At 51.6% G+C, this 12,706-nt stretch overlaps 2 protein-coding genes across 2 annotated transcripts; one reads left to right on the top strand and one right to left on the bottom strand.

Annotated features, from left to right (window-relative positions):
* Positions 1-362: 362 nt before the first annotated feature.
* H257_09061 (hypothetical protein) lies at positions 363-900 on the bottom strand (the record flags this gene model as incomplete). The annotated part of the gene is made up of 2 exons (XM_009835179.1): positions 363-678; positions 740-900. 2 exons carry the CDS (start codon positions 898-900, stop codon positions 363-365), a joined length of 477 nt encoding a protein of 158 aa, XP_009833481.1.
* Positions 901-12,037: 11,137 nt separating this feature from the next.
* H257_09062 (hypothetical protein) lies at positions 12,038-12,659 on the top strand (the record flags this gene model as incomplete). Its single annotated transcript, XM_009835180.1, has 2 exons — positions 12,038-12,183; positions 12,308-12,659. The coding sequence occupies 2 exons, from the start codon at positions 12,038-12,040 to the stop codon at positions 12,657-12,659; spliced, it is 498 nt and encodes a 165-aa protein (XP_009833482.1).
* Positions 12,660-12,706: the final 47 nt, after the last annotated feature.

The raw sequence follows: 12,706 nt of genomic DNA on the forward strand, positions 1-12,706 counted from the left end.
CTGTAAGTCGGATGAGGTCGATGATGGTATGTTCCCTTGCCCGGATGCATGCTGGGGCAGCAATCCAGAGTTCCTGTGCGACACCTCCATGACCGGGGAAAATTCGCGCACGTAGACTGCGGTCATATCGGGCTTGCATTGCTGCATCGTAGTGATAGGTGTCCCATGTGCTACGGCATCAGGCCATTCCATATCATGGAGGAACCATTCCCGGACAAAATTTGGTACAAGCTGGCGGTCAGCTGCTAGTCCGGAGTCGAGATGTCTGGGGCGTGTAGATTTCTCGGCGGGGGGGATCCAGTTATCGAGCAGGTGTCTGAGACCTGTTGCCACCTCGGTCGGAGCTGTACTGTGGGGGGCCATCAACTGTACGCACTATGGCACTTTGGATGGAGATGGGCGGTGTAGGGGCCCCGTGCGCCGAGCGAAGAAATTTCTGTGTTTGTCGGCCTTGAAACCAGGCAGTGCGTTGTTGTACATGCGTTTGGCGGATGCAAGTGGTACGCCAGTCCCTCCGTTTGCGGTATACGTTGGACCATCGTGCTATGCCCTGCCGGAGCCAACACTCCCAAGCGTGGGTGGTGTCCTGTGGGCGTGTGGTCGCCAGGGCAGAGGACGAGGGTCATAAAGGGGGTGCCCGCATGATCACTGGAGTGTAAAGTGTTGAGCCAGATGCCACTGGTCCCCAATTTGTGGGCGGTGCGTGATGTGATGTAGATGTCGTCCAGGGCTACATCACTGTTGTTGCGAGTGTAGGTATGTCGTTGGAGGCTGGGGTGTCGGTAGCGGAAGGAGAATCTTAGCCCAATGCGTTCCGCCTGTGCTGGAAAACAGTGCCCATGTCAGTGTTGGAGCTGGGCCGGGGTGTTGGAGCAGCGCGGTCAAGGGGATTGGTGCCATATGTGTTGAAATCTCCTCCCATGACCACAAAGTGGTGTGGTCCTGTGGTGTGTGCAGCAGCCTGGGTAAGCCATTGCCATTCCAGGTTTGTCTCTTTGCGGTTAGCAGTGGGAGTGTATTGGCAGTACGTGCCTATGAGGGTGCTTTTGGCAATTGATACAAAGTTTGACAGGACAGTTGTATCACGTTGAACTTGAGCCATCGATTATATTAAGCTCCTTAGAAATATCAAGATGTTGGAAAATCTACGAATTTCGCACTTGAAGATTTTTTTTGAAAGGATATTCAAATTTACAAGTATAAATATTAGCAGTGCGCTACATCCCGAAATCTCACAGTTCCAAGACACCAACGATGCCCACATCAACGTTGTATTGAATCGAATTGGGCGGCTATGTGATAGTTGTGAAATCGATGTAGTGAAGTAATTGGACGGAGTACAGTGAATGGTTGACAGTTGCCTCTAAAAAATGATTTCGTAGAAAATTGCAGGTATTATTCCTTCTGGGATTTTGGTGTGATAATAACTCTCTTTCTTACTACCTCTGTCCAGAAGTAGTTGCAACATTCAGAATAATTTAATAATGAGATTCAAGATTATCGAAATAGCGAAAACTAGAGGTATGCTTTGATAGAGAAGTTCAAGGTGAATACGAATAAACTAATACCGTCCTAGAGTACCCGGAATCGAAAGAGTGAATCAAGAATCCAAGTTTATTACCTTATCCAAGATATCCTCGATGTAACGTATTTATCCGGAGTGCGGCCAAGTTTGATACTTTATCCTATATACTTTGGATGTAACGATTCTATCCGGAATTAAGTTCCACCTTTAACCAGTTTATCCGTATTATCGTACATTTTGTCCGGTATTTTCATATTATCTGCACCCACATGTGATTCCTTTAGATTTAGAATACAACAGTCAAATGAGCAATTCGTACGAAATTGCAATCGTTGAAATACTATTCAACATGTTACAGGTGAATTACTCGCGATATTTATTGCAACTATTATCGGAATTCAACAATCTCAAATGTTGCAACTACTTTCGGACAGAGGTAGTAATTCTTTGCTAGAGTTACAAGCGCATAAAGTTATGAGAAAATCCCACTTGACACTTATGAAATCTGGACACTTTTGATTTACGAACTACGGTACGAAATCGTATTTATTTCGAGGATTTATTTAAATTTGTCCTAAATCAGACTGATAATCATTGCATAGCGTGAACTGCCTCTTGTGAACAAGCAAGTGGTCGAGCCAATTGGCCCAAACGTCTTACATGAGCATTTTCGATACACAGGACGAGGACTGCCGCCATGGTTACGGCATGGATGTCTGCCTGACTCGAGCAGAACCCAAGCGATGAGTACTCATATAGGATAATCATATTATAGAGTTTATGTTACCTCTGTATATGCATATTGTTACCCATTTGACGATACATTAATCAAGTCCGGTGAGTGATTTTAATTCTGCGCTGAGGAGCAATATTATTTTGATGATAATGTAGTGTGCACATTATCCAACAAACCTGTAATATAAATATAAGCAAGCAAAATTCCCAGCTTCTCATTGGTACAAATTTCGTAGAAATTTGTACCAATGAGTCAAATTTTGAGGTGAGTCGAAGTTGAAACGTGGAGGTAATTTGGGACTAGTGTGGTAAAACCATTGTCAAACCAACATTGTGGGCCAACATTTCAATGAGCCCATCATTCCCGAGCAGACCAACATTCCCTGGAGACCCAGGGCACCCCGGGTTCCCTGGGTATCTTGGTTGCGTTTCAACAGTGGGATCGGATGTTGGAAGCGTTGCCGATTGCGTGTTAAGGGTGGGACTTGGTGCTGGAGATGCCATTGGTTGTTCCGAGATGCTGGTCATGGGTCTACACTTTCAGCAACAATCATGCCCTGGGATCACTTCTTACAAATCAGGATTATGTTGCAATGTCCGCTGCATATGCGGGTTCATACGTTTGGGCACCACTGTAGTCAACACCACACCAAAAGTCTGAGCTGCTCGGTAGCCGCTGCAGATGCAAGGGATTTCGACCAATGGTGACCAGTGTTTTGGACCACAATCGACCACCATGCCTTGCCCTAGAGACGTGACGACAGCACTGGCAAGTCTCGACCAGATCGACGGGGGGAAATTGGCTTTAGGATAGCTTTACATACTTTCATCTTACATAACATACATAATAACAGTTCACATTTTGCAGTGTATGGCTTAGACCCTGCGCAGTACAGTCCCTGAACGACCCACCCCAAGAAGTCTGCTGTTGAAGTCCGTACACGCTTGTCGACCAAGTGTACGAAACCCGCATCGCCCTCCAAACCAGTACCAGCCAAGTCCTCGGTACAGATCTCGGGCCACAGATCCGTGCGATGTTGCAACGCAGACGACCTGTCTACGTGTATGTGTGGTGGCTTGTTGCTGGATTTATCCACGGCGCGTCGCTCCATACTCCTTGCATATCCTCGGAGTCACCCTGGACTTCCCCGCGACCCCCGGCTACCCCGGGTCCCCACGTCTCCCAGCCTACCCAAGTCACCCCGCATTCCCCAGGTTCCCTGAGTCGACTGCTCAACCCCCTGTGTTCCCGTCCTTCCCAGCTACCCCGGCTTTCCCCGGGTCCCCTGAGTTGCCTGTCCTCCCCGAACACCCCGAACATCCCCTTGTGTGCTCCGTCGGTGATCTTTGCCCCATTGACGTCAAGCCTCAGAAACAACCCTCGATATCTTATTATTGTGAGCCATAACATCATCACACTAGTAGTACTGTAGTGTAATTACTTGTACTCAATATTGGTGAGTTCGATCGAGATTGTTGAGGATTGACACTATTGCGCTGGGCTTGGACGAGTGCGGGGATGGCGACGCTAGGGCGATGCTGAAGACAGCAGAAAGCTGTCTCCACCATCCAGCACCGCTCCAGCGTTGTAAGTTGCCTCGTTGTTATTACTATCGCCGACTGGTGGTGGCGACCTGCACTGTAAATTTGGCAATTATCTTCGGGATAAGCATGTTTCGTAAACCCAAAATATGTCGACATACTTTCAGAAGTACACATAATCCAAGTACATGAAAATTGCATATTTTGGCTTTACGACACAGTTTGTTTCGTGTTCCCTGCTTATAGCCGGCATTTTGTTTCGCCCGTGTTTCGTAAGTCCATACCATTGTATTGCAATTGTTAGAGGTTTCCAGAGGCGCAAGGCGTGACCTGTTCAAGCTGCAGGATGATCGATACGCCAGTCATATTTTCTGTTTCGAGCAGCAAGTCGACGACACCTGTAAGCTTGCAAGTAGATATCAAATGATGAGATAAAGATAATAGACGTTGAATACATAGTACTAGTACTCTGTATCAGGCTTCGGAAAAATACTATGGAATAGTAGGGAAGATGATCAAAATGAAATCATACTTATGGAAATATTCATACTGGCTGCCCCACTATATTTCCCTCTTTGACAACGACCCCCTACTTAGGGACCCTATTTTCCCTAAGGGTGACTTGGAACTCGCGCTGCAAATTTGTCTTGTTGAACAACCTGTGCGTCCCAAAATCGCTGGTTTACATGCAGGAAAAGCAGCGTCTCCACATGGACAGGATACAAACGTTGGCGGTAGTCTGTTAGGATCATTTTGGCAGCCGAGAACAAGCGTTCAACAATGTTCGACGTGGCCAAGATAAAAGATACGTCAACGAATGCCGATGATACCAGTCGGCGACGATTTGAGCTCGCAATGGACTGAATTACTGGATATGTTCGCGAAGGACCAAATGGGCTTATCTTGCTATTTGAGGTTACGTGGATTGCCACTGAGCCGTTCGTTGGAGGTATAGTCGAAGGCAATCAATCGTTGCTTTGGGTTAAAGCCATTTCTGGCTACTAGTTACTAGTAGCGTTCAATTGTGGTATACTAGTAACTAGTATACCACAATTGAACGAATGTACCAGGTTGGTGTTCATCGCAACCTTTTCTGGCACGAGGGCCTACAGTACAATCCTACAAACCACTGTTGTGCGTTTGCCGAATTCGAAGAAATACTTTTTCTATGGGCCCCTAATATTTTACTTACGGAAATATTCAGTAACTATACCCTACTTATTTCCCAGGGGTTGGAGGTTTCCCTCCTTAAATATAGGGGAATAAGGGGAAAGAATTTTCCCTACCCATATGGGTTTCCGATGCCTGCTCTGTATGATAGTTATCCGGAATCTGGTTAAAAATTGTTATTCGGTTTAACCTCAACTTCAAAATCGTGAACGCAATTCCGATGATGCAATCCGCACACACAAGGGCTGCTGACATTAGTTTTAGGCGCCCCAAAGGCTCTCCTACGCTGGTCTATCATTGAACGACATCGCACGTTAGGGCTTTGCGCCACAAAAACATGCGGTCGGCTTAGGAGGTCTGTCTTTAATGTGACACATTCCAGACTAAGACAATGTGAACAATCGATGGCGGATGTATTTGAATTTCCTGTAGACTGTGCGTGTGACGTTGGTAGGACGGAGTTTGAGCTGTACCGCATGTGCTTTTTCGGCATAAGACATGACGTGACGCATTGCGACTGGAAGTTGTCAATTGGTTGGCAGATTCCGTTGAAGTTATTATCGAAGGTTACTATAGTGCAAGGACTTCACTGGAAATGAGACTGAGCTATTGCAACCCATACTCGACCTAATACATAACATGAGTAAAACCTAAGGTTAGTCTAAGGTCAGTGCAATGAGACCTGTGGCGTGCAGTGTTGGTATATTGCGTACTCCAAATGATGCCATCATGATTCACAGTCCAACAAATCAGTCGCAAAAATGGATAACGTTATGCCCTTACGCGATGACCTAAGTCGTGCAGTATGCAGGACAGTCTGGTGAATTCTACAGGGGTGCATTAATCGGCGCTCGTTGACTATAAACTGTGGGTGGACTACTGTTCGTGCACCGGGGGAAGTAATCGATCCTGTGCACCAAATACCGATTATTTTCACGAAGTACTCGGAGTATGGTATTTCGGGGGATACTAATAACTGCTGAATTATACGGATGGTAGGGGTTTGATAGAAAGTGGTAAGCTTAGGACCAAAAACGCCATATACAGGACCGCAGTAAAAAACACTATTTTGGTCCCCGACTCGAATACAGATTAATACTACATCAAAATATGACATTAATACTACGTACGTACAGTATTATGATACTACGTATTGAACATTTAACAAGTACAGCTGTACTACACCATTTTGCGTTTAATTCCAGCTTATTTTCAATATATTTCCACCAACCTCCGATAGTTTCGCGCGCTCTCACCATTCTTGAATCTGCGCTCTATGGAAGAGGCCATCCCTGCACCACAAACTCCTGTGCGTCTCTCTGTTTAGTACGAATGACCGCTAACATGACGCTTCAAGACGCTTCGTTCTTAAAACTAGGGCCGTACTCCCCGATGTTGAACCCAATCGAGAATATATGTGGCCGGCGTTGAAGAGCCGCATTAAGAAACCTTTGCGCGAACGAGTCGCGGCCTTTATGGGGCCACCGCCAGACGGACAGACTCGTAATGTGTTTCGCATGCAATACTTGGAACACGAAGCTGACGAGGCAATTGCAGGTATTCAATGCATTTATATCGTATTCAACTCAACAATGAATCAGGAATTGAGCCGAATCGGTTGCATGTCTACATGGCCCGCCTTGAACCGTTTTATGTCCGTGCTGAGAACATGGAAGACATGGACGTTGGTGCTTGAGCCGTAGACGTCGTAGATGTGTTGCTTGTGTTGGTTTTAATTTACTTTCTATAATACGGTTTTTACACGACCGGCATCCGGTTACTCGGAGTATAAGGCTTCGTGCACGACGAGCGTCGGGCAAATTCCGCTTCCATCGAGAAATTAAGAACCCCTCTGTAAATACAAGTATACACGATTTACGAAACAAACACGAAACAAAATGCACCAGACTACTGCAATCACGAAACGTTTTTGTTTCGTAAATCACTTGTATCTAATTCCTGCTATCGTGAAATTTGTATCCGATTGCTTGTATCTTAATATTGATATTGATATTACGCTGTAGAGTTAAAATCACTCAGCGGGCACTTAATGGCCTCGGCCGCGTACTAGCTGCATTGACAGCTAGCGGACTTAACTACTTGCAAACCTAGTTGTGGTTCCAGGGGATAAGGAGGCTTAGACCGCTGGTGGAGGTATCCCTGGGTCCGGAGGCAGGCGTGGTGGCCGAAGTGGAGGGTCGGCGTAGCCTACACGAGGGGGGAGGGAGGGGGGTAGTGAGGAGATCCTTCGAGTGTGCCATTGTAGTGTCTTGGCTGCAAGGTGAGCCCTGCGGGCACCGATGCGTCGATCATGGCCCACGGGGGTGGCATCATGGTATCGGCGTTTGAGCCGGATGTTGTTATTTACCTCGGTGAGGAGGGGTAGTTCCCCTGCGGTGCGTATGTGGTCCACATTAGTAGTGCATGTCGATTGCCAGTGGCGGCGAAGGGCGGCCCAGTGCGCCTTGAACCATTGAGTATGGAGACGAGGAGCGTGGAGGTGGGTGAGGGCGGCTGCCCAGGCTCATGTGGTGTGTGTCATGGTGGGGAAGGTTTTCCAGCCGGAGGTAGCTTGGTAAATAGCCGGAAACTGTGTCGTGAGGTATGCGCGTGTGTCAAAGGCATATTGGTCGTATGTGGGGATGGAGGATTGGACCCAGTGGAGGCAGTGTGTGGGGGCACTAAGTAGTCTTGGGATGGCCGTCGTAGTAGTTTCTTCTGGGCGGAGTTGAGTGGTCGGGGGAGGCCGTCGGAGCCAATGGATAGCGTCGATTAATGTGAGTGCTGATGTCCAGTGCTGCTGGGCCGAGGCGAGTAGGGCTACTGTGTTGCCAGTGGTGAAGAAACCAATGTGGATTGCGGTGGGATTGCCGGAAGCGAGTTTGCCCTAGGTTGGGGTAGGGGTGTGGTATATGGAGGAAACGTGACGGAGTTTGATCTGGCCCGGGGGAATGGTGAGTAGCCATGTTGTTTGGAGCTGGTCAGCCATTTTATGGCCGCAGGAGCCATCGTGTACGACAAACCAGTAGGTGGCCGGTGTTTGGTGAGAGGTAGCGGCTTGTATTGCCGTGGTTTGGAGGCGCCACCAAGTGGAGGTGTATGGGTTGTGTGTGGCATCAATCCACCAGTGATGGTTTGTTGGGGGGCGGGGGATTATGCAGTGGGGGGAGTGTCCAAGTGGGCCCTGAAAAGTAGCACCATTGGGGCTGCCCATCCACTGTCCGAACCAGAAGTCGCGTGGTGCAAGCAGGGGGGTGGAGCGTAGGGCGGTGTGATATAGCCAGCGCGGTAGTAGGGATCCCGGCTTTGGGCACTGGTTCGTTTCCCAGGATAGCTGGGAGGTGGCTAGCATGAGGGATTCTGGTCAGGGGGGTCCAAGGAGGCGTTGCATGTGTATGGCATGTACACAGCGGAGCGCGGTAAGGGGGATCATGCATTTACCCGTGTTGGGTAATGGGTGACCGCCGCGGGTTTTCCATTGTGGGCGTTTAGGTCCAGGCCAGAGTTGTGCTATGGTCGTGCCATGTCCAGGAATGTATATGTCTTGGTCTGGTAGCCAGCCTTGTGGAAGGACCGCTTGTGTAGCGAGAAGGATGTGTTGTGACAGTGCGACGGCCTTGGGGCAGGTGGGAGTTGTGAGGCCGAATCGGTGTTCCTGCGTGTCAGGGAGATCGGGGCACGTGCGGCAGTGGGCCTCCCAGCGTGGTTGTATGCGGTGTTTCCGGGCGTTGGTGTGTAAAGTATAGCATATGGCGCGCCAGTAGAAGTTGAGGGCAGGATGGTCCCATTTACAGATTCCCCGGTGGGGAGTCGGAGTGGCTGAACAGTCCGGCGGGTGTCTGGTTTGCGGGCTTGAACCTTGGACCAATCCCGACGTCCGTACACTGCACCTAGCCATGGGACCGTCGCCCCAGTGACCGGCCTGTCGTGTTCATCACGCAGCTCCCATGAGTCTGGGATAATGAGGTGCGCATAATTCGTAAGTGGAAGAAGCTGGTGGGCTAGGGTGGCAAGTGAGTCCGCTTCGGCGAGCAATAGGCGTTTTGTTCGGAGAGTGGGATCAGTCGTGTCATCGGGGTCCTGGTGCGATTGGGTCCAGTCGCCGGTAAAGGATCCATTGTCTGTGAAGAGCGCCATGAGTGAGCGGAGTTCGACCCTGTAGATATTGCTGTAGCGTGGGAGGCCACCGCGACGTTTGAGGGATCTGGCGAGAACAACCAATCCAATGGCTTTTGTGTTGTCGCAGATTTGGAGCGCAGCATCTCCAGAGTGATGGAGGCCCACTAGCAGGCTATGGAGTTCACAGCGTGTGGGTGTGATGTGGTTGGCGTGTACTTGGATGGACCCAGCGAGGGTAGTACCATCTCTGCCCATGTAACTCCATGTACTTTGCGCGGCCGGGGTTCCTTGGTGCGTGTCGCTGCCGTCACCCACCGCATGGGTACGTACATCCCGTCGGGGGAGGGTATGTAGACCGTACGTCGGTGTGCTGTGGTGCGGAACGACGCGGCAGTGTGGGATGCAGGCCGGGTGATGCCAACCTCCACAATCGCGACAGATGTTAGTGTCCGCTAGGCGGTGACAGGTGGTACAGGCTGGCGTCGCGTGCGGGGGGGGCTGGTGCCCCGTAGCGTTCGGTACCAGGTCAGTAGTTCGCCCGGTAGTTGAGGCAATGATGGTATGATTGTTTTCCCCTTTGTGGGTGATGTGTGTGCGTGGGTTGGTCCAGGCCGTGTCGGTCCAGGGAATAAACTTGAGGCGTTGGGCTCGGCTGGCGGGTAGGAGGCTGCCTGTAAGTACAGCACAGCCCGTAATGGACACAAGGCGGTGTCGGCCTCGTGCTTCGCGCGGTGTTGGGGAGTACCAGATGTCCGAGTCTTTACGTAGTTCATGCCAGAAGGTGATGGCAATCTCCATGCCTTCCTGGGTTTGGCGCGTTTGGAGGCTAGTTCGTCGTCCAATGCGGTAGCTGAGGGTGGGGGGTCGGTTACCCGGTTGAGTTAGGTGGTGTGGGATTACTAGCATGGCGTGAACCGGGATATGTAGAGTTTCGTAGCCCTGTGTGGGGACAAAATATGTGCGATCGAGGGTGTGTGTGAGGTATGGTAGGGACGTGCGGTAAGGGTTTGGCTGTGGGGGAGGCAGGTGTTGGGTGGTAGGATGGGGCCCCCACTGTAGCGTTTGTTGTCGAAGTACCGGTGGGGCGGGTGGCTCAGCCTTGGGGATGGCGTCCCAAATGGGTGCAAACCGTTGGAGCGTGAGATTTGTCCATCCAAATTTTGTACGGAGGGACGGTAGGCTGAGCAGCATGGTGCCCTTGTCATTTGTGATGTCCCCCACCCAGCGTACCTTTTTGGCGTGGAGCTTGTTGATGGAGATGAGGGTTGTGCTCAGGGCCGGTGTAAGGTGAGCCCAGATTGGGCGGTCATTGGGACGAAGCGGACGGCTGGCGGCTGGTTGGTGCCATTGCGTAGTGATGGTGAGGGCGGGCTGGAAAGTGGCAAGGTCCCGGAGCATCGTGCCTAGAAGTGTGCCATCTGCGGCAGGTGGGTGTATGCGGAAGGCGAGGGGGTGGTCAGTAAGCCCGCTATCCAGTTGGTAGGCCTCGAGTGATTCCATGAGGAGGTCATGTGTAGGGTAGCCACGGTCGTTGGCAATACCGATGAAGTGGTATAAGCGTTGGCTGTGGCTGAAACGTTCACAGTGGACCAGTCCCAGTCCATCGGTTGGGTCATAGAACCACTCTGTGGGGTGGTCGTGGGGTAGCTTGAGGACCCGGCGCGCCGTCTTACGGAATAGGGTGTCAAGGGCTGGTGCGATGCTGATGGCATCACGGATGGCCGTTCGGTAGAGAACACTCGGTATCCAGACTGAGTTGATGATGTACACTAGTTCTTTCTTTCTTAGCCCCCGGGGGGCTATGGCATCGGCTTGGGTGTTGAGTCGCTACCATACCGCACGCGTGGTCTCTTCCCATTGGTTGTCGGTGCCTTGATGTATACCTAGATGACGGAAACCCTCTGAGGGTGCGACCACGCGTATGGGTTGTGGAACGCCAAGCCCGTCGTTGAGGGCAATGGCTGGGTGTGCATGGGGGGATAGGTAGAGGAGGAAGGATTTGTCAGCACCGAATACTCCGCCGGACGCGGATTGGCCGGTGAAGGTGTTGGAGATGCGTGCTCGGTCTTGTATGCCAGCATAGGTGGTCGCAATGTCGAGGGCGTCATCCACGAATAAATGGCTGGAGATGGTGCGGGTTTGGGCACCCTGAGGGTGTTGGCTGTGCACAATGCGGACTGGGTCAAGGCCACTGTGTTGCTGGCGTAGGAGGACGTCCATACATCGGCATCCCCTTCCAACAATGGACGCAGAGCATAGGCCTTGTCACCTCCTTCCGTCACCGCCACCCTAACCTCCAACGGCACACACACACCCGCAACAACACGGCCGTCGCTCTCGATGACATCTACATCTCAGCCCGAACAGCCCACAAAGTGGGAGCCAGTGGCATCTGGCTGCACACACTCCACTCCAGCGACCATGCAGGCACTCCATATATGGCCCTAGACCTGTGCCCTGGCGACCACACCCCATCACGACTTACTGGGGTCAAACCCATCCGCGTTGTAAACACCCGCAACCTTGCAAAGGCTGACATAGCATCCTTCGGTGTACACACATCCAAACTCCTCAGCGAGGGCAAACTACCCCAACCCACCCCAGCACCCCCCCTAACGCCGCCACAGCATGGCCCCACCAGGAAATCGGGGACTGGCTCGATGGCGCCATCCGCAACCTGTACGACATCCTCTACAACATCGCGAAACTCAAATGGGGCGAAACCAGTCAAACTAAGAAAGCCCTCAACAGGGCAGAAGCGATACAGCGAACCAACCGGTGCACCGCACAGCTACGCCAACTGCTGCGCCTCCACGAGGCGGCCCCGCGCACTGGCACGGAATACACCCGCCTCGCCCACCTAGTGGAATGACCCAAGTGGATCCGTGACCCCACCCTTCTCCCACCCACGTGCTGGCACCGCGCTGATGCTATTGCCATAGGAGAATGGTGGACTACCATGCCGACCACACAGCACCCCACTCCCGACTGGGACCACTGGCTCAGACAGGGCCTCGCACGATGGACCAAGGTCTGCCGCAAACGTCGGGACTGGCGAACTACCAGCCTACGCCTAACACGGATTCAACAACGTACGGCATGGTTTAACCGTAGTCAAACCCGGAAATTTCTCCGCTCGGCCCTGGGCAATACTACACCGCCCATCTCTATACAAAGCGTAATTGTCCGTCCAACCGATGGACCTCCGCGATACAGCTCCAACCGCGATGAAGTGGCTGCGGGCCTCCCCCACCTTCTGGACAACTGGATCCCCCCGGCAGAAAAAACAACGCGTCCCAGGCACCTCCACTCAGGCCTTGAAACCGACCGCGAAAATGTCTCTATTTCGTCCGCGACTGGCTACTCCAGGACATGGACCGACCTGACGAAGTTGCACAAGCCTTCCAATCCTCTGCGGGCACTACCTGGGACACCTACCACTACGATGAAGACATGCAAGCCCGCTGCGACAGCAGCCTCCGCACCCGCGTATCCCCAGGATATGGGGGCGTCTCCCAGGAACTCTGGATCGCTGCCCCTGCATGCATACGAGCAAGGGAACGGGTGATCATCAACCTCATCCTACGCACGGGCATAGTCCCGCCGATACTCGGA

The sequence above is a fragment of the Aphanomyces astaci genome, assembly GCF_000520075.1.
Source record: "Aphanomyces astaci strain APO3 unplaced genomic scaffold supercont1.21, whole genome shotgun sequence".
Taxonomy (NCBI): domain Eukaryota; phylum Oomycota; class Saprolegniomycetes; order Saprolegniales; family Verrucalvaceae; genus Aphanomyces; species Aphanomyces astaci.